Source organism: Mobula hypostoma, chromosome 14 (genome assembly GCF_963921235.1).
Source record: "Mobula hypostoma chromosome 14, sMobHyp1.1, whole genome shotgun sequence".
Classification (NCBI taxonomy): domain Eukaryota; kingdom Metazoa; phylum Chordata; class Chondrichthyes; order Myliobatiformes; family Myliobatidae; genus Mobula; species Mobula hypostoma.
Genome location: NC_086110.1, coordinates 41315456 through 41338113, shown reverse-complemented (window position 1 = coordinate 41338113; position 22658 = coordinate 41315456). Strand labels below are relative to the sequence as shown.

The following is a 22658-nucleotide window of genomic DNA, read 5'->3' as shown; positions in this document are numbered from 1 at the left end:
TAAAGACTGCTGATCAAATTTCTGGAACAATCTTTGCTTAGAGTCATAGCGTAGGTATAGATGCACACAGGGATATGATAGGTAATTGTGGAAGGAGATCTGAAGTTCAGGGCAATTTCGCGGACCCATTTGATTAAATCCTCAAAGTTTGGCCTAGCCTGGATCAAATTTATTTTTGTCCAGGAGGGTTAAGAGGAAGGAAGTTCGGGTATATTCTGGGGTTATGGAATATGGCAAATATTAATTTCAACAGCAATCAGTCTTCAGATCTGAATGTAGTTTCTAGATTGAATAAAAGTGCAGCTCAGAACAATGGTCTTCCTGGAGCTGCAAACAGGAGTTGACTGCAGACCAGGAAACATCCTATTGACCTGAGATGTCTGCATACGCATGAATGCAGTCAGAGACAGTGGTGACTATCACTCATTTTGGGTGTATTGGTTCCAGAGTTATAAATGGAAGGGAAGAGAATTTTAGAAAATGTAGATCTAGGAATAATGGTGCATAGTTCCCTGAAGATGGAATCTCATGTGGATAGGGTGGTGAGGAAAACTTTTGGTATGCTGGCCTTTATAAATCAGAGCATTGCGTATAGGAGTTGGGATATAATGTTGAAATTGTTGTTCGTCCATCAGAGGACCTCGACACCATTATGATGGTGTTGAGACTAGCACATGATTTGGATTTAAGTGAGGGAGAGTTGCGCAGCGTCAGCCTCACTCTCTCTTCCCAATTCCCATCTGGATCCAGTGGCAAGACAGAGTCTAGACGGCTGGAGATGGGACTAGGCGCAGTGGATGACCAGGACGTCTTCTGTGTCTTGTCCTGCTCTACATGTTCCACGACGCTTGCAGAGACCGCCTTCTTGACCGTTGGACCTTCCATTGGTCTCGTCCGCTCAATCTGCCGGAGTCTGTCTTCACATGCTGAGATAGACAACTCCCTATCTCACCGAGGGTTTGAGACCCGTCGGCTACCCTCACCTGGTTTAGCCGGCTTGTCAAAGCTGTTGCCCGGGGTGTGGCCTCTGTTGCATGCAAACAGCTATGGGGAGCCACAGGTGAGAGCTGAGTGCCAGGTGGGGACTGAAGGTGGACTAACCGCTCTGAAAAGGACGCGACATGTTCCCCCACCAGGAAATTGTACAAGGCATTGGTAAGGCCAAATTTGGAGTACAGTATTGTGTACAGTTCTGGTCACCGAATTATAGGAAAGATGTCAACAAAATTGAGAGAGTACAGAGAAGATTTACTAGAATGTTACCTGGGTTTCATCTCCTAAGTTATCGAGAAAGGTTGAACAAGTTGGGTCTTTATTCTTCGGAGTGTAGAAGGTTGAGGGGTGACTTGATAGAGGTATTTAAAATTATGAGGGGGATAGATGAGAGTTGACGTGGATAGGCTTTTTCCATTGAGAGTGGGGGAGATTCAAACGAGAGGACATGAGTTGAGAGTTAAAGGGCAAAAGTTTAGGGGTAACATGAGGGGGAACTTCTTTACTCAGAGAGTGGTAGCTGTGTGGAACGAGCTTTCGGCAGAAGTGGTTGAGGCAGGTTCGATGTTGTCATTTAAAGTTAAGTTGGATGGCTATATGGACAGGAAAGGAATGGAGGGTTATGGGTTGAGTGCAGGTCGGTGGGACTAGGTGAGAGTAAGGGTTCGGCACGGACTAGAAGGGCCGAGATGGCCTTTTTCCGTGCTGTAATTGTTAATATGGTAGTCCGGCAAAAATCATTTGTTTCGAGAATGGCATCGCACTAACGGGACGCTTAAACTCCAGAGTAACAGCGGAGAACAGACCAAATTTATTAATTGATTCACGAACAAAAGAAGGCCTTCCCTAATGACCCATCCCCAGGAAGAGGGAGACGAGCCGTTTATCTGAAAGCAGAGGCGGAACAGAGTTGGAATTTCGATAGCGCCTGTTGCTAAGATAATCACCACGGTCTGGGATTGGGCGAGTTTTCCTCGCTACCCAATGGAAGGAGGCTTTATTTACAAGTGGCATGATTGTAAAGCGTTACTGGGAAGACGTTGCTATTTCCTGTGGAAGTTTTTTTTTGGTTAAACGTGTCGCTGGAATAGTCAGATTTTTCAACTGCAATCGAAATGCCATTTACATTTAGAAGACAGAATAACATACCATTTGTAAGTGAGATCAGATTTTTAAAAAAAATATTTCAAACTCAAGCGCAGCTGTATGTGATTGGGCGTTCGAGGGTTTGTTCTTTAAATTCTAAGGTTCTCCTTTTTAGGAATCAAGAACATGAGATTTGGGACAACCTGAACAATCAGGCAATAATGACAGTACTATTGTAATTGTTTAAAGTAATCCTCGACGTGGTATGAGTAGCACGCATGATTCTTAAAGATTATACTCGAGCATTTATAGTTCAGGCGACCAGAGAGAGAATTGAAAGATTGCAGATAATGGAATCTGCAGCAAAGGAACTCAAGTGGGTCGAGCAGCATTTGAAGGGTTGGGATGAGAGGAATTGTTGACGCCTCGGGTCGGACTCGGCATGAGTGTTGATGCACCCACCACCCTGTGCTGCTCGACCTGCAAAGTTTCTGCAGTTGTTTGTTTCTGATACTAAAGCAAATTCAGGTCCCAGTGGTTGATTTTGAACAATTTAAAGCGTATGGCTGAATATTTAAGCAACACACGTCAAAGTTGCTGGTGAGGTGCAGTCGAAGTTTCAGGCCGAGACCCTTCGTCAGGACTAACTGAAGGAAGAGTGAGTAAAGGATTTGAAAGTGGGAGGGGGAGGGGGAGATCCAAAATGATAGGAGAAGACAGGAGGGGGAGGGATAGAGCCGAGAGCTGGACAGGTGATAGGCAAAAGGGGATACGAGAGGATCATGGGACAGGAGGCGGGGAGAAGGAAAAGGGGGAGGGGGGAAAAACCCAGAGGATGGGCAAGGGGTATAGTCAGAGGGACAGAGGGAGAAAAAGGAGAGTGAGAGAAAGAATGTGTGCATAAAAATAAGAAACAGATGGGGTACGAGGGGGAGGTGGGGCCTTAGCGGAAGTTAGAGAAGTTGATGTTCATGCCATCAGGTTGGAGGCTACCCAGACGGAATATAAGGTGTTGTTCATCCAACCTGAGTGTGGCTTCATCTTTACAGTAGAGGAGGCCGTGGATAGACATGTCAGAATGGGAATGGGATGTGGAATTAAAATGTGTGGCCACTAGGAGATCCTGCTTTCTCTGGCGGACAGAGCGTAGATGTTCAGCAAAGCAGTCTCCCAGTCTGCGTCGGGTCTCGCCAATATATAAAAGTCCACATCGGGAGCACCGGATGCAGTATATCACCCCAGTCGACTCACAGGTGAAGTGTTGCCTCACTTGGAAGGACTGTTTGGGGCCCTGAATGGTGGTAAGGGAGGAAGTGTAAGGGCATGTGTAGCACTTGTTCCGCTTACACGGATAAGTGCCAGGAGGGAGATCAGTGGGGAGGGATGGGGGGGACGAATGGACAAGGGAGTTGCGTAGGGAGCGATCCCTGCGGAATGCAGAGAGAGGGGGGGAGGGAAAGATGTGCTTAGTGGTGGGATCCCGTTGGAGGTGGCGGAAGTTACGGAGAATAACATGTTGGACCCGGAGGCTGGTGGGGTGGTAGGTGAGGACCAGGGGAACCCTATTCCTAGTGGGGTGGCGGGAGGATGGAGTGAGAGCAGATGTACGTGAAATGGGGGAGATGCGTTTAAGAACAGAGTTGATAGTGGAAGAAGGGAAGCCCCTTTCTTTAAAAAAGGAGGACATCTCCCTCGTCCTAGAATGAAAAGCCTCATCCTGAGAGCAGATGCGGTGGAGACGGAGGAATTGCGAGAAGGGGATGGCGTTTTTGCAGGAGACAGGGTGAGAGTCAGTAGGCCTATAGTAGATATCAGTGGATAAGCTGTCTCCAGAAACGGAGACAGAAAGATCTAGAAAGGGGAGGGAGGTGTCGGAAATGGACCAGGTAAACTTGAGGGCAGGGTGAAAGTTGGAGGCAAAGTTAATAAAGTCAACGAGTTCTGCATGCGTGCAGGAAGCAGCGCAATGCAGTCGTCGATGTAGCGAAGGAAAAGTGGGGGACAGATACCAGAATAGGTGCGGAACATAGATTGTTTCACAAACCCAACAAAAAGGCAGGCATAGCTAGGACCCATACGGGTGCCCATAGCTACACCTTTAGTTTGGAGGAAGTGGGAGGAGCCAAAGGAGAAATTATTAAGAGTAAGGATTAATTCCGCTAGACGGAGCAGAGTGGTGGTAGAGGGGAACTGATTAGGTCTGGAATCCAAAAAGAAGCGTAGAGCTTTGAGACCATCCTGATGGGGATGGAAGTATATAAGGACTGGACATCCATGGTGAAAATAAAGCGGTGGGGGCCAGGGAACTTAAAATCATCGAAAAGTTTAAGAGCGTGAGAAGTGTCACGAACATAGGTCGGAAGGGATTGAACAAGGGGGGATAAAACCGTGACGAGGTATGCAGAAATGAGTTCGGTGGGGCAGGAGCAAGCTGAGACAATAGGTCTGCCAGGACAGGCAGGTTTGTGGATCTTGGGTAGGAGGTAGAAACGGGAAGTGCAGGGTGTGGGAACTATAAGGTTGGTAGCAGTGGATGGGAGATCCCCTGAGCGGATAAAGTCGGTGATGGTGTGGGAGACAATGGCCTGGTGCTCCTTAGTGGGGTCACGATCGAGGGGTAAATAAGAGGAGGTATCCGCGAGTTGTCGCTGTGCCTCGGCAAGGTAGAGGTCAGTACGCCAGACTACAACAGCACCCCCCTTATCGGCGGGTTTAATAATAAGGTTAGGATTAGTGCGGAGGGAATGGAGAGCAGAGCGTTCCGAAGCAGTGAGGTTGGAATGGGGACAAGGTGCGGTGAAGTCGAGACGGTTGATGTCTCGTCGGCAATTAGCGATAAAGAGATCCAGAGCAGGCAGAAGACCAGAGCGGGGTGTCCATGAAGAAGAGGAGGGATGAAGACTGGAGAAGGGGTCATCGGTGGGGGTGGAAGAGTCCTTGCCGAAGAAGTAGGCTCGGAGACGGAGACGGCGGAAGAAAAGTTCCGCATCATGGCGAACACGGAACTCGCTGAGGTGTGGGCGAAGGGGGACAAACGTGAGGCCCTTACTGAGAACAGAGTGTTCTGCCTCCGACAGTTGAAGGTCGGAGGGGATGGTAAAGACCCGGCATGGATGAGAGCTGTGATCAGAGGGGGAGGCTGGTGGTGTCAGTGGAGAGGGGAGGGTCGGGGTGAGAGGAAGATGGAGCCTCTGAGGGCCCAGGAGTTAACGGTGGGATCTGAGGAAGACGGGGCTGCGGAGTGGTGGTGGGGGAAGGGGAGACGGGAGTCACAACAGCAGCACATAAAGACCCGGCCTGGAGTTCAAGGCTGGAGTTGCAGTTGGTGGTTGCGCAATCGCTGTGAAGGTGTCCATGGTCGTTGCTGGAGTCCGGGTTATGAAGATTTAAGGCTGTTTCATTTTAAGTTGAAATTAAAATCGTTAACTAATCGCTGTTTGAAGTTAGCTTAATATTGAAGAGTCGATGTTTCAGAATTTGGCAGGCGTTAACTTCAGCATTAAATTAGGGAATATGAGAACGACGAAATCATAAATAAACTGGCATTCAGGACATCAACAACATGGGCAATTGTGGTTTAGAAGATTAACATGTAAGTGTATAAAATGTCGGATGGCATTTCCAATGGAACAACACACCTGACTTTCAGAACCAGTTGAAGAGAAGACCCCAGTTAACTTGAAATTGCAGTGACTGTGGAGAGGGATAGATAGTACTGTACAATAGGTTAGGACTGTCTTCTTTAGAACTTGGAAGACTGAGAGAAGTTTTGATAGAAGTATACAAAATCATGAGAGGTATAGATAAGGTAAATGCAAGCAGGCTTTTTCCACTGAGGTTGAGTGGGACTACAACCAGAGATCATGGGTTAGGGTTGAAAGGTGAGAAGTTTAAGGAGAACATGAGGGGAATCTTCTTCACTCTGAGGGTGGTGAGAATGTGGAATGAGCTGCCAGCACAAGTGGTGCATGCAAGCTCAATTTCAATGTTCAAGAGAAGTTTGGATTGAGACGTGGATAGCAGAGATATGGAGGGCTATGCAGGTTGATGGGAGTAGGCAGTTTAAATGATTTCAGCATGGAATAAATGGACCAAAGGACCTGTTTTTGTACTGTACTTCTCTATGACTAATGAACAGTTTGAGATGCTTTGCAAATTCTGACCAAGCCTGTCCAGCTGCAAATCATCCTGAAACTGCAATGGTTCTATCATTGTTTTCATTATTATCATGTGAATATTGTTACTGGTCACTCTCCTGTTCGTGTAGGGTAATGCAATGGGTGATAAATCACCATTCTTGTTTCATTTTTAAAGAACTCTTCATGCAGCAAATGTCTGGTGAAGTTCACATAGCCCTCACTAAAACACCTATGAATGAGGATAGGGAGCTTGCTGAAATGACTGATAGTGTAATTCCTTCTCCTGTTCCTGCCTCAATGACCTTAGTCAGCAGGACCTCCAACACACACATACATACACACACACACACACACCTGCGGCTGCAAAATAGACAACGCTGTTTCTGTTCTTTTACCACACTCACTTTGGTATGAACGCCAGGAAGTGCTGACTACCTTGCAGCTTCGATGGTGCCAGCGCATTGGGACGTCAGAGGTCTGTGAACACTGCTGGTTCCAGCTGCCAAGGTCATCTACTGTTTATTATGACGCTCTTGTGTGACATGGGTGCTCAAGCGAGTGTGCTGATTGTAAGACAAAGCGATGAAACCTCGTTGGAGGCTGCCTGTGGCAACAGGATCGAGACTTACGGGACATGACCGGTGATGGTCTGCTTCAGTGGCTAAAGTGGCTAGACCTTTGCTCAGTGTAGATTTCCTGTGTGCCCAAGGACTTTTAGCTAGCTTGTGGAGATCAAGGACTTTGAGCCGTTACTCTACTCTCCAGTAAGTTCCCCATTGTATGCAGGTTGAATAGCCCCTGGGCTTTGCCCCCTCCATGTGGTTGCTGCCCGTGTGCGATTGCTGATGCCTTAACAATGTTACCATCCCTGATTGGTACCCAGTCCTACACATCCAAGACTCTTCAGCATATTCAGCTAGAAAGTTAATTTTTTCTAAAGTGCCTGTGTGTTTGGGGGTAATTCTCAAAAGGCTGTGATCTCCTTGTTTGACCTTGTTGAATTTCTACTGGGCTGAAAAATGCAGCACAGACTTCCTGATGTTTGATAAAACTCTGTATTAAAAGACCTAGATTTTCTTTTTGTCTATCTGTATGACATACCTATTGCCAATGTGTCCAAATCCAAGCACATATCACATCTCTACACAGTTTTCAAACACTTAGTCAACATGAGTTAATTATTAAACCTGCTAAATGCCAGTTTGGGTTGTCAACCATTGACTTTCTTGGCCATCACATCTCAACAGAGGCGTGAAACCCTATCAAATGAAGCCGCTGTTATGTATTTCCCACCACCCCGCACCACTAAAAAACTACAGGAGTTTATTGGTGAGATGAATTTCTATCACTGCTTCATTTTACAAGATGCAGAACTTATGCTTCCTTTGTATAGTGCCCTTAAAGCCAATGGCCCTAAATGCATGCTTGACTGGTCAGCTAACATGACCAGAGCATTTGATGACACCAAATAGGTTCTTTCCAATGTGACCTTACCAGTTCACCTGCTCCCCAATGCACCCATAGCTGTTACTACCGACGCTTCGGACTTTGCCGTGGGTGCTGTGCTTGAAGAGTTGGAGGCGTGTGGCAGCCCCTTGCCTTCTTCAGTGGGCAGCTCCATCCCCCTGAAAGGAAGTATAGCCGTGAGCTTTTTGGTCTCTATCTGGCTGTCTGCTATTTTCGTTTTCTACAAGAGGGTTGCCATTTCACAGTTCTGAAATAATTTATGTATACGCTTGTTTTACTTCTTAACAATCTCTGCCTTTTGCAGAGTGGCTTCAAAATGTTCTTTTGCTTCTGATTTCTAGCATACTTGACATTTCAAATTGCCTAAGAAAGAAGTGGAGAAATTTTTTGTATTAAACTATAAATTCAGCTGGAATTCATTGCCATTATGATTTTTTCTTGGACGTATGAGGAAAGTTAATGGAAAATTTTTGTTAAAATTGCTGCACGCCCATTTATCTGTATGGTGCAACTGTAAGGAATCAGGTGGATGATCTTGTCGTACAACTACAGATTGGCAGGTATGATATTATGGCCATCACTGAGACATGGCTAAAGGATGCATGTCTCTGGGAGCTGAACGTCCAAGGATACACGGTGTATCAGAAGGATAGGAAGGTAGGCGGGGGGGAGGCGTGCCTTTATTGGTAAGAAATGATATTAAATCATTAGAAAGAGGTGATATAGGATCGGAAGGTGCAGAATCTTTATGGGTTGAGCTAAGAAATTGCAGGGGTGAAAGGACCCTGATGGCAGTTATTTATAGGCCTCCAAACAGCTGCAGGGATGTGGACTACAAATTACAACAGGAAATAGAAAAGGCTTGTCAGAAGGGCAGTGTTATGATAATTGTGGGGAATTTTAACATGCAAGTGGATTGGGAAAATCAGCTCGGCACTGGATCTCAAGAGAGAGAATTTGTAGAATGTCTGCGAGATGGCTTTTTAGAACAGCTTGTTGTTGAGCCCACTAGGGGATCGGCTGTACTGGATTGGGTATTGTGTAATGAACCGGAGGTGATTAGAGAGATTGAGGTGAAGGAACCCTGAGGAGACAGTGATCATAACATGATTGAGTTCACTGTGAAATTTGAAAAACAGAAGCCGAAATCTGATGTGTCGGTGTTTCAGTGGAGTAAAGGAAATTATAGTGGCATGAGAGAGGAACTAGCCAAAGTTGACTGGAAAGGGACACTGGTGGGAAAGACGGCAGAGCAGCAGTGGCTGGAGTTTATGCGAGAAGTGAGGAAGGTGCAAAACAGGTATATTCCAAAAAAGAAGAAATTTTCGATTGGAAAAAGGATGCAACTGTGGTTGACAAGAGAAGTCAAAGCCAAAGTTAAAGCAAAGGAGAGGGCATACAAGGAAGCAAAAATTAGTGGGAAGACAGAGGATTGGGAAGTTTTTAGAACCTTACAAAAGGAAACTAAGAAGGTCATTAAGAGGGAAAAGATTAACTATGAAAGGAAGCTAGCAAATAATATCAAAGAGGATACTAAAAGCTTTTTCAAGTATATAAAGAGTAAAAGACAGGTGAGAGTAGATATAGGACCGATAGAAAATGATGCTGGAGAAATTGTAATGGGAGATAAGGAGATGGCGGAGGAACTGAACGAGTATTTTGCATCAGTCTTCACTGAGGAAGCCATCAGCAGTATACCGGACACTCATGGGTGGCAGGGAAGAGAAGTGTGCGCAGTCACAATTACGACAGAGAAAGTACTCAGGAAGCTGAATAGTCTAAAGGTAGATAAATCTCCCGGACCAGATGGAATGCACCCTTGTGTTCTGAAGGAAGTAGCTGTGGAGATTGCGGAGGCATTAGCGATGATCTCTCAGAAGTCGATAGATTCTGGCATGGTTCCGGAGGACTGGAAGATTGCAAATGTCACTCCGCTATTTAAGAAGGGGGCAAGGAAGCAAAAAGGAAATTATAGACCTGTTAGCTTGACATCGGTGGTTGGGAAGTTGTTGGAGTCGATTGTCAAGGATGAGGTTACAGAGTACCTGGAGGCATATGACAAGAGAGGCAGAACTCAGCATGAATTCCTTAAAGGAAAATTCTGCCTGACAAACCTATTATAATTTTTTGAGGAAATTACCAGTAGGCTAGACAAGGGAGATGCAGTGGATGTTGTATATTTGGATTTTCAGAAGGCCTTTGACAAGGTGCCACACATGAGGCTACTTAACAAGATAAGAGCCCATGGAATTACAGGAAAGTTACATACGTGGATAGAGCATTGGCTGATTGGCAGGAAACAGAGAGTGGGAATAAAGGGATCCTATTCTGGTTGGCTGCCGGTTACTAGTGGTGTTCCACAGGGGTCCGTGTTGGGACCACTTCTTTTTACATTGTGCATCAACGATTTGGATTATGGAATAGATGGCTTTGTGGCTAAGCTTGCTGACGATATGAAGATAGGTGGAGGGGCCGGTAGTGCTGAGGAAACGGAGAGTCTGCAGAGAGACTTGGATAGATTGGAAGAATGGGCAGAGAAGTGGCAAATGAAGTACAATGTTGGAAAGTGTATGGTTATGCACTTTGGCAGAAGTAATAAACGGGCAGACTGTTATTTAAATGGGGAAAGAATTCAAAGTTCTGAGATGCAACGGGACTTGGGAGTCCTTGTACAGGATACCCTTAAGGTTAACCTCCAAGTTGAGTCGGTAGTGAAGAAGGTGAATGCAATGTTGGCATTCATTTCTAGAGGAATAGAGTATAGGAGCAGGGATGTGATGTTGAGGCTCTATAAGGCGCTGGTGAGACCTCACTTGGAGTACTGTGGGCAGTTTTGGTCTCCTTATTTAAGAAAGGATGTGCTGACGTTGGAGAGGGTACAGAGAAGATTCATTAGAATGATTCCGGGAATGAGAGGGTTAACATATGAGGAACGTTTGTCCGCTCTTGGACTGTATTCCTTGGAGTTTCGAAGAATGAGGGGAGACCTTATAGAAACATTTCGAATGTTGAAAGGTATGGACAGAGTGGATGTGGCAAAGTTGTTTCCCATGTTGCGGGGAGTCTAGTATGAGAAGGCACGACTTAAGGATTGAAGGGCGCCCATTCAGAACAGAAATGCAAAGAAATTTTTTTTAGCCAGAGGGTGGTAAATCTATGGAATTTGTTGCCACGGGCAGTAGTGGAGGCCAAGTCGTTGCGTGTATTTAAGGCAGAGATTGATAGGTATCTGAGTAGCCAGGGCATCAAAGGTTATGGTGAGAAGGCGGGGGAGTGGGACTAAATGGGAGAATGGATCAGCTCATGGTAAGGTGGCAGAGTGGACTCGATGGGCTGGGTGGCCGACTTCTGCTCCTTTGTATTATGGTCTTATGGTAACGAAAACCAATTTCCCCTGGGATCAATAAAGTATGACTATGACTGTGACTATGACTACCTACTGGTAATTTGGCCAGTTTTTTTTCTTTTTGTTAGTCCTTGATTGTTTTCTGAACACTGAGTTCCGGAACATCTGTTGTTAGTCATTTAATTGTGGAGTTGCTTGGAGATAGTTCCTTGTGGATCTTAGTTGTAACTTAGCTGCTGCTGAGGCCTCTGTTGGTCAGAGTTGACTATGAATATTGCATCCTAGCTGTCTAGATATGCAAGGCTGGGTAGGACAATATAGAAAGTGAACTGTTGCCCATGTAGCAAGGTCCCCCTCTCCACGCATCTGATAAAACCAAAGGAATGGCAGAGACCAATACAGTTTGGTACCAGCAGCATCGCACGAGTTGTCAGTCAGCATTGAACTCAATGTAGGACTGCTTTAGGGACTCCATCTCCAGATCCTTGGGGCTTACTCCCAAAGCCCTCCCCTCGAGTGTGTACAGCCGCAAGGCAGCGGGGTTTGAAATCAAAGATTTTCTTCTCTTAGGTGAGCTGCCAACCACAGCTGATGAGTCCCCTCTGCCTGAAGCGACTGGTTTTAAGGTGCCAGTAACTTGCCTTTGCCCCTTCTCCTGTCAGTAGAAACAGTTCCGCAAGGCTTAGTAGCTAAGCCACACATGAAGGCCAGGAGCTGGACTTGGTTGTCAGAGGCTATTTGAGGTGCACACTATTGGGATCATTTAATAGGTAGAGGGAGCTTGTCCTCATTACCACCCCTGGCTATAACAGCCTTAACAATAATAGTAACTTAGCAAGGCCCAATAAAATGGAGTGGGGTTTAAGTAGAGCAGCCATTGTTGGAGTGGACAGTGTTAGAGTGGTCAGGCTTCAGTTGAACAGGCTAGAACTTAAGTTTGAGAAGGTAGAGAGATAAAAAGGGTAGACAAGTGCAGGCTGGGTGGTAGTTCAGATAGTTGCATGCTCCTTGTTGAAATGTGGGATTTCAGGGTACCTAACAGTCTCCCCGATGACTACATCTGCAGGAAGTGAACCCATCTTCAGCTCCTGACTGTCAAGGTCAAGGGGCTGGAGCTGGATGCACTCAGGGGCATCCAGGAGGCTGAAAACTTCATAGATGAAACTTTTACTGATGTGGTTACAACCAGAGCGCAGGCTTCAGATAGTAGATGGGTGACCGCCAGGAGAAGTAAACGAAGTAAGTGGTCAGTCCAGGGTTCCCCTGTGGCTATTCCCCTCAGCAACAAATGTATCCCTTTGTTTACTGTGGGAGGGGGGGGCTGACCTATCTGGGCAAAGCAGTAACAGCTAGGCCAATGGGATTCTGGCCAGCCCTGAGGCTCGGCAGGGAAGGGTAAAGTTATGCTGAGTGGTAGTGATAGAGGACAGGCAACAGTTTCTGGGGCTGCGGAAAAAAAAAAGACACTAGGATGTGTGTTACCTCCCAGGTGTTAGGGTCACAGAATGGCTGCAGAAGATACTCAAGAGGGAGGGTGAGGGTAATGATGCACATGGGCACCAATTACATAAGTAGAAAGAGGGAAGATGTTCCATGCAGTGAGTTTAAAGAGTTGAAGAGCAAGACCTCCAATGTAGTGATCTCTGATCTTTTCCCAGTGCCAGAGCAGGAATAGGATGAAGGATTGGCAGAGGAAGTGGTGCAGGGGGCAGGGTTTCAGAGTTCTTGATTTTTGGAATCTCTTCTGGGGGAGGAATGACCTGGACAAAAATGATGGGTTACACCTGAACCTGAGGGGACCAATATTGTTGCAGGCAGATTTGATAAAACTGTTGGAGAGGTTTTAAACTGAGTTGGCAGAGTATGGGAGCCGGAGTGATAGGGCTGATGTTGGGGCAGTTGGTTTACAGGTGGATGCTGTGCGTAGTGGGAATCTGAGGAAGGACAAACAGATCGTAGTACAAAATTGCAGTCAGTGGGATGAATTGAAATGTAACATGGGGCAAAATCAAAATTGGTGATGAATACAGAACTGAAGGTGTTATATTTGAATGCACACAGTATACGGAATAAGGTAGGTGATCTTGTAGCACAGTTAAAGATTTGCAGGTATGATGTTTTTAAGTCAGTCGTGGCTGCAGGATCACAGTTGGGAGTGCATGATTCAAGGATATGCACTATCAAAAGGACAGTTATGTAGGTAGAAGGGGAGGGTTGGCTCTGTTGGTAAGAAATGAAATCAAATCCTTAGAAAAAGGTAATATAGGATTGGAAGATGTAGAATCCTTGTGAGTCAAGTTAAGAAGCTACAAGTGTAAAGCCACCCTGATAATTATATCAAGGCCCCCCAAACAGTACTCAAGATGAGGGATATAAATTTCAATGGGCAATAGAAAAGGCACATAATAAAGGCAGTGTTTTGATAGTCGTAGGGGATTTCAGTATACAAGTAAATTGGGAAAATCAGGTTGGAGCTGGATCCCAAGAGAGGGAGTTTGTAGAATGCCTGTGAGATGGCTTTTTTAGAGCAGCTTGTGGTACCCACTGGGGGAAAGGCAATTCTGGATTGGGTGTTGTGTAATGAAACAGATTTGATGAGGGGGCTTAAGGTAAAGGAACCCTTGGGAGGGGACAGTGATCATTTGAGGATAGAATTCACGCTGCAGTTTGAAAGGGAGAAGATAAAGTCAGATGTATGACTTGAGTAAAGAGAATTACAAAAGAATGAGGGAGGAGCTGGAGAAAGTTATTTGAAGGGGACACCAGCGGGGATGACAGCAAAGCAGCAATGGCTGCAATTTCTGGGGGCAGTTTGTAACGTGCAGATAGATGCACCCCAGAGATGAAGAAGTATTCTAAAGGGAGGATGAGGCAACTGTGGCTGATGAAAAGTCAAAAACAGCATAAAAGCGAAAGAGTGGGTATAGAATATAGGAAAAATTAGTGCTGAGTTAGAGAATTGGGAAGCTTGTAAAAACCAACAGAAGGCAACTGAAATTACCTTAAGGATGGAAATGATGAGATATGAAGGTAAGCAAGCCAATAATATCAAAGGGGATACCAAGGGTTTTTTTCAAATATATAAAGAGTAAAAGAAAGGTAAGAATGGATATCAGACTGCTGGATAATGATGCTGGAGTAATGGGGACAAAGAAATTGTGGAAGAACTTAATATGTATTTTGTGTCATTCTTCACTGTGGTAGACAGGAGAAGTATGCCAGAAATTCAAGGGTGTCAGAGAGCAGCATGGAGTGTAGTTCCTATTACTAAGGAGAAGCTGAAAGGTGAGCAAGTCACCTGTACCAGATGGACTACATCCCAGGGTTCTGAGAGGTAGCGGAAGAAGTTGTGGAGGCATTAATACTGATCATTCAAGAATCACTTAATTCTTTAATGGTTTCAGAGGAGTGGAAAATTGCAAATGTCTCTCCACTTTTTAAGAAGGGAAGGAGGCAGGAGGGAAATTATAGGCCACTTAGCCTGACTTCAGTGGTTGGGAAGCTGTTGGAGTCCATTATTAAAGATGAGGTTTTGGGGTACTTGGAGGGGCATGATTAAGTAGGGCAAAGTCATCATGGTTTCCTTAAGGGGAAGTCTTACCTAACAAAGCTGTTGGAATTCTTTGAGGAAATAACAGGCAGGATAGAGACAAAGAAGAGTTTGTGAGTGTTGTTTTTGTTTGGTTTTTCAGAAGCCCATTTGAAAAGCTTCTGCACATGAGGCTGCTTGATAAGAACCCATGGTATTACAGGAAAGATACTAGAATTGATAGAAGATAGACTGACAGGCAGCAGGCAAAGTGTGGGAGTAAAGGAGGCTATTCTGGTTGGCAGCAGGTGACTAGTGGTGTTTGGCGAGATCAGTATTAGGACCGCTTCTTTTCATGTTATATGCCAGTGATTTGGATGACGGAATTGATAGCTCAGAGGCCAAATTTGCAGACGATACAAGGGTAGGTGGAGGGGCAGGTAGTATTGAGGAAGCAGAGAAGCTCTAGAAGGACTTGACAGATTAGGAGAATGGGCAAAGTGGTGGCAGATGGAATACGGTGCTGGGAAGTGTATGGTCATGCACTTTATTAGAAGGAATAAAGGCGTAGACTATTTTCTAAGTGGGGAGAAAATTCAAAAATCAGAGGTGCCAAGGGGCTTGGGAGTACTCATGCAGGAGTCCCTTGTGGTTAATTTGCAGGTTGAGTTGGTGGTAAGAAATGCACCTGCAATGTTAGCATTCATTTTGAGAGGTCTGGAGAGGCAGAAGAAAGGAAATTATAGGCCACTTAGTCTGACCCCAGTGGTTGGGAAGGTGTTGGAGTCAATTGTTAAGGATGTGGTTTTGGGGTACTTTGAGGTACTTGGAGGCACTTGATAAAATAGGCAGTAGTCAGCATGGTTTTCTCAAGGGAAAATCTTGTCCGATAACTCTGTTGGAATTCTTGAAGAAATTACAAGCAAGATAGACAAAGGAGAATAGGTTAATGTGCATTTGGACTTTCTGAAGACATTTGACAAGGGGTCACACGAGGCTGTTTAACAAGCTACAAGCCCTTGATATTACAAGGAAGATTCTAACATGGATAAAGCAGTGGCGGACTGACAGGAGGCAAAGTGTGGGAAAAAAGGGAGCCTTTTCTGGTTTCCTGCCGGTGACTAGTGCTGTTCCACAGGGGTCTGTGTTAGGACCAATTCTTCTTATGTTCTATGTTGATGATGGAATTGATGGCTTTGTTGCAAAGTTTGCAGATGATATGAAGATAGGTGGAGGGGTAGGTAGTTTTGAGATAGTAGAAAGGCTACAGAAGAACTTAGATTAGGAGAATGGGCGAAGTAGTGGCAGATGGAATAGTGTTGGGAGGTGTATGGTCATGCACTTTGGTAGAAAAAAAATGAAAAGGTTAACTTTTTTCTAAATGGAGAGAAAATACAAAACACTGAGGTGCAAAGGGAATTGGGAGTCCTTGAGCAGGATTCCAGAAAGGTTAATTTGCACATTGAGTCTGTGATGTGGAAGGCAAATGTGGTTAGCATCCATTTCAAGAGGACTAGAATATAAAAGCAAGGATGTAATGATGAGACTTTATAAAGCACTGGTGAAGCCTTACTTGGAGTATTGTGAGCAGTTTTGGGTCCATTATCTTCGAAAGGATGTGCTGAAAGTGGAGAGGGTTTTAAGGAGGTTCATGAAAATAATTTCAGGTATGAACGGCTAGTCACATGAAGAATATTTGATGGCTCTGGGCCTGTATTCATAGAATTCAGAAGAATAAGGGGTGACCTCATTGAAACGTATCAAATACTAAAAAGCCTTGATTGATTGGATATGGAGAGCATGTTTCCTATACTGGGAGAGTCTAAGACCAGAGGACACAGCCTCAGAATAGAAGAGGAATTTCTTTAGCCAGATAGTGGTGAATCTGTGGAATTCATTGCCATAGGCAACTGTGGAGGCCAAGTCTATATGTATATTTGAGGCAGAGGTTGGTAGATTCTTGATTGGTCAGGGCAAGAAGGGATATGGGGAGAAGGCAGGAGATTGGGGCTGAGAGGGAAAATGGATCAGCCATGATGAAATGGCAGAGCAGACTCAATAGGGCAAATGGCCCAATTCTGCTCCTATGTCTTATGGTACTTTAAGAGCGAGGATGTGATGTTGAGGTCTTATTAGGCATCGGTCAGACCGCATGTGGAGTATTGTGAATAGTTTCGGGCCCCTTCAGCAGAATGATTCTGGGAATGAAAGGAGCTAACATATCAGCAATGTTTGCTGACTCTGGGCCTGTACTTACTGGTGTTTAGAAAAATGAAGGGGGATCTCAATGAAACCTATTGAATATTAAAAGCCCTAGATAGAGTGGATGTGGAAAGGATGTTTCCTATAAATGGGTGAGTCCAGGACCAGAGGGCACAGCTTCAGAATAGCAGGATGTCCATTTAGAACAGAGATGAGAAGGAATTTCTTTAACCTGAATAGCTCTGGAGGCCAAGTTATTGAGTATATTTAAAGCGGAGGTTGATAGGTGCTTGATCAGTCAGGGCATCATTGGTTATATGGAGGAGGCAGGAGAATAGGGTGAGAGGGACAATAAATCAGCCTTGATGAAATGGGAGAGTGGATGTTAATGGGCCGAGTGGCCTTGTTGTGACTGTCAGTGAAAGCCACCAGAGAGGCACTCTGCTGGTAGGATAAAAATCTTTATTCGGTACACACAAGATGGCGGTATTTGGAGTCACTACGGAGAGAGGCTCCCTAATCCACTGTTATCACATTTTTATCTGTTAAAGATCAAAGTAACAGCAAGACTATTTCTATTGTTGTTATGCATTCATAATGCTTCCTTTGAGTTACATATAATTTTCAGACACCTAGATCTTCATTTCAACACACCCAAAATGATGTAATCACTGTTTTCTCTGAGCTGTCATCATGAATATGCAGACACCTCAGGACAATGGGCTTTTCCTGGTCTGCATTGAACTCCAGTCTGCAGCATTTGAAATTCAATCTACAATCCACATTCAGATCTGTGGACTGGTTTCTGTTGAAATTAATTGTGCGATATTCCATAACCCCAGAATATGCCCTATCAGCCTGGTTCTGCTTCTGTGTCTTATCGTCTTAATTAACAAGCTGGTCCCCGTGATGTGCTGACTGTATCCCCCACTACCTGCAGTTTCTTGCCCTTGTGTAGAACAGTTACCATACCAAGTCATTATGATTCCAGATAGAATGTATTCTGTGGTGCCTTGATTACAAATTGGTAAGTGTTGATGGTGACATGCCAAATTCCTTTAGCCTCTGGAAGAAGTAGAGTTGTTGTTGACCTTTCCTGGCCATGAAGTCAACGTGGTTAGACCAGGACAGGCTATTGGTTTACAGCTAGGAACTTGAAGCTGTCTACCCTATCAACCTCAACATGATTGATGCAGACAGGAGCCTGTACACCAACCCCCCCTTTCTGTTGTCAGTGACCACCTCTTTTGTTGACATTAATGGAAAGGTTGTCAGAACACCATGCACAGTAACTAATCTCTCTGTCTTCTTCCTGTACTCCGATTCATCATTATTTGACATGCAGCCCACTGCAGTGGTATCATCTGCAATAGAGCAGAAACTGGCCACGCAGTCATGAATGTACTGGGAGTGGAGTAAAGGGCTGAGGAGGCAAACCAGGTCCATGGTGACGAAGTTGTCACTCCCTATTCTTACTGAATGTGGTCTTTCTTCAGGAAGTCAAGGATCCCAGTTGCAGAGGGAGGCATTGACTCCCAGGGTTCAGAGTTTCATCATGAGTTTGCTTCAGAGGTCAATTTTTCTTTTAATAGTTGGATTATATTTCCTCCTCTCCTACCATTAGAATTGTTCCAGAGTTGATAGAATTTTGGAAAATGACCAGCAATGCATTATTATTTCTAATATCAATTCTTTAAGTACTTTGGGAAGTTGATTATCAGGTCCTAGGACTTGTTGGCTCTCAGTCTTGCCCTAATGAAATTCAAAGTTCAAAAGTTCAAAGTAAATATTATTATCAAAGTACATATATGTCACCATATACAGCCCTGAGATTCAATTTTCTGTGGGCCTATTGTAACTGTAACAGGATCAATGAATAATCACCTAGCATGCAGAAGACAACTAACTGTGCAAATGCAAATATAAATAAATAGCAATAAATAATGAGAACATGAGATAAAGAGTCCTTAAAGCGAGATCATTAGTTGTGGGAGTATTTCAATGATGGGCAAGTGAGTGTTGTTATCCCCTTTTATTCAAGAGCCTGATGGTTGTGGGGTCGTAACTGTTCTTGAAACTGATGGTGCAAGTCTTGAAGCTCTTGTAACTTCTACCTGATGGCAGTAGTGAGAAAAGAGCATGACCTGGGTTGTAGAGATCTCTGATGATGGATGCTGCTTTCCTACTATAGTGTTTCATGTAGATGTGCTTAATGGCTTGGAGGGCTTTAACTGTGATCTACTGGGTCGAATCCACTACCGTTTGAGGATTTTCCATTCAAAGGCATTGGTGTTTCCATACCAGGCTGTGATGCAACCAGTCAATACACTCTCCATTACACATTTATGGAAGTTTGTCAAAGTTTTAGATGTCCTGCTGAATCTCCGCAGACTTTTAAGGAAGTTGAGGTGCTGCTGTGCTTTCTGCGCAATTGCACTTACATGCTGGGTCCAGGACAGGTTCTCTGAAATAGTAACTCCCAGGAACTTAAATTTACCTTGCTAATTCTTACGCTTGAGTTTTTTTCTCTTTCACCACACCCCATGCTCGGCAACATTTCTGGGAGTTTACTTGTTCCTCTATTGTAAAGACAGTATCAAAGTATATGTGTTTTAATAGCAAAACCACCTGAGGAGTAACTCAGCAGGTCAGGCAGCATGTCTGGATGCAAAGGTGTTCTGGGTTGAGACCCTGCATCAGGACTGAGTATAAGTGGGAGATCAGAGTATAAAGGTGTGAAGCAGTTGCTGGTGAGCGATAACTTGATCCAGGTGAAGAGGAGAAATGGAGTCAGTTGAGGAAGGGAAGGGTGGAGATAGTGACAAAGGTTGGGAGATGATAAATGAATAAAACCAAGGGTTACAGATAATGAAATGTGATAAGAAAGGAAGATGAAGAGTGCTGTTTTCTCTTGCTTCTTTGTTTTTCTTCTTGTTCTAATGCTATCACTAATTTCTCTTGTAAGCTGCAGTTGAGCCACTTTTCCAGTTTTTTTTGCCAGGTAGGAATGAACCATTCTGTTCATCCATGTGGTCCTTGTACAACAATGTACTACAATGAAGTTCTTTTTGTTCTAGTTGTGTTCTGTCTTGTAAAAACTATGTATAATTTGTTTTTAAGTTTGTGAATGTTGCTTGTATGCTGCTATGAGACTGTGATGCTGCTGCAAGTAAGTATTTCATTGCATGTGTGCATATGATAATAAAATGGACTTTGACTTTGTGTGCTCACCATTGTCAAACCATTAAGTGAATTCACCTGTCTAATCTAGCCAGCTCGTGCCTTTTTTGTTCAGTATATTTAGGTTCAGGTCTCTAGACATGGAATCTAATCGTTTGTTCTCATCTCCAAGAAGGATTCTGTCATGTTTGCTCCTCTGCAAGGATTCCCACACAAGATTTTAATTATTGTTTTTTCTTTGCATTGTACCCAGTGTAAGATGGCCTTTCCTCTAATTGGCTTCTCTAATCATTGATCCAAAAGTGCCACCATGAACAACACTACCTCTTTTGCACTATTCATTTATTTTTGTAATTCACTTCTCCTGTTTAATGCCATTTAGGAGTCTATCCCTTGGTTTTCTTATTTTAAACCATACAGGTTTTCCACATCAGCATTCTTCCTAACTATATCCAGCCTCTTCTTTCATTTATCCAACAACACATTTATTGATTATACTCTTTTGTTTCTACATTCATTAGTGTGTAGTACATAAAGTAATCCTGAGATTACAACATTTGAAAACCTGCTTTTCAATTTGGTCCCTAACTGCTTAACTAAGTATTGCAAGACTTGATTCTTTTTTCTACAATGTTGTTGGTAGACAAGAATTTGACAAGATGACTAATGGTTGTTCACCCACCCCATTCAGAGCTGCTCTAAGACATCCTTGATCCTTGCAGCAAGCAGGTAACATTCTATTCTGGAGTCTCATTTGCAGTCACAGAATCTAATTACCCCAATGTTATACAAAGTATTGCATCTGTTGGAGCAAGGGCCCAGGGGACCTAAATGTCACCTGCCTCTGCCTACTATTAGGCTTCTTGGTCATCCACCTTGCTGAATGTACGATTCCTTAGTAATGTAGATTTTTCAAAGTGAGCTGATAACAGTGAAGGAAATGAAAAGTATACTTACAAAGATTATTGAAATCATAATAACTATTTTCTATTGTTCCTATTTCTTCTATTTCCATATTATTACCTTTTCTCATAGTGGGGCCATCTCTTAGAATTGCTTCAACTCTTCAATTCCTTCTGTGGGTTCTGAGGTAGGTGTGAGGTTAATATGGAGGTTCTTCTAGTAGGTGAGACAAAGGTGCCAGAAAAAGTGAGCACCTGGCTAGTTTGGGAGGTGGTATGCCCATTCTGCCATTTGAATTGTACTTGCATGTGCTTTTGATGAAGAGACTTGAGATTCTCAATGGTAACCTAACTACTGTTTCACGGTTTTGTGGAGTCACGGGACAAGTATTGCACAGATTGGTTCGAATGGGAATGTCCTCGCAGTGTTTCAGAGACCACATAGCTAAATCTTGCAGTGGAAGAGCTAAAAGAAGCATGTCTGTTTTGGGCACACAAAATGTGAGTGCTGAGGTCTGTCATTTGGAGGTCTAAACAAAACACTTGATGTAAAGAATAGATGACTTTTTCTGATTAATGTGATAACTTGCAATTCAAAATTATTGCGTATCATAAAAGGCAAACATATTTTAATGATATATGTAACTAATGTTTATATTGATAATATAGAAGTTTGAATTGCAGATTGAAATAGGTAAAAGCATGGTCATAACACAGATACAACAAAAACATTTTAATACATGCGCATGAATATGATGGACTATTGATATTAATTTCAGTAGAGGCTAATCGAATGTGAAAATAAGTTTTGTGAAATTACGTAATCTTGAATTGATAATTTGCTTTGGAATTTTTATTCCTTTAAAGAAGAAAGCATTAGTATGTTAGTTGAAATGTATCTGAATTGTTTTCAATTTCCATGCATTATTCTTGTTTCTAATTACCATATTTGTGACCATTTGCCTAGAAACACATAGCTCATGGCTTGGTTCCTGCAGCCACGATTGCTCCAAGAGCTGCTGTTCCCCGCACACCACCACCTCGTAGCCCCAATCCTTCTCCGGAGAGACCAAGGCATGTTATTTTCATTGTACTTTTTACGCATGTCTCAGAAACATAAATCCAAATTGATTTTGGTTTATAAAAGAGTTTAATTATGAAATATGTGAGATCTTTGCAAAGAGATCACTAGAGAGGCTAGGTCTGTTTTACCTGAAGGTTAAGAGGAGGCATAACTGAGATATATAAAAATTTATATAGATAGGGTAAACCGCAGGAAGCTTCCCTATATCAGAAGCAAATAAAACTGGAGAGTATTGCCTTGAGTTAAGGGTTAAGAGATGAAGGAAGATCTGAGGGGAACCTTTTTTACCCAGAGAATGATGAGTAGATGGCATACACTGCCTGAGAGAGTGGTGGAAACAAGAGTACTGATAGGATTTAATAAGTGTCTAGCTGACCACTGGAATCACCGAAGTGCACATTTCTATTGGTCAAATGCTGAAGTGTTGGGTTAATATGGATGGGTGTCCACTGGTGAAAGTCAAAGTGATAGATTGAATTACCTGTTTCCATGCTGTGTGATTATCTACTCATTTCCACAACCAAAACTTTTAAATTGCTCTTTTAGGTTGTTTGTATAAAGTGCTAGCTTTCATAAAGTAGTATATTGGGTCTTTGTATCCTAGTTGCTCACATGCAAGTACTCAGTTAACTGTAATGAAATCTTGTCTTGATTGAGATAGAGGTGGCTGTGTGGGAAAGAAGCTGCAACCATTTACTATTCGATTAAGTGATTGGAAACACTCCTTAAA

At 43.7% G+C, this 22658-nt stretch overlaps 1 protein-coding gene across 2 annotated transcripts in view; it reads left to right on the top strand.

Annotated features, from left to right (window-relative positions):
- Window positions 1–2018: 2018 nt before the first annotated feature.
- The window catches only part of cep89 (centrosomal protein 89), a 189762-nt gene continuing 169122 nt past the window's right edge, over window positions 2019–22658 (top strand). Inside the window, exons 1-2 of one of the 2 annotated variants that reach the window (XM_063066992.1) lie at window positions 2019–2147; window positions 21812–21918. In XM_063066992.1, coding sequence (XP_062923062.1) covers window positions 2109–2147; window positions 21812–21918 — 146 coding nt within the window. In that variant the 5' untranslated portion in view covers window positions 2019–2108. Of the gene's footprint in view, window positions 2148–21229; window positions 21346–21811; window positions 21919–22658 lie in introns of those variants that run through there. The other variant, XM_063066991.1, reaches the window with a different exon arrangement.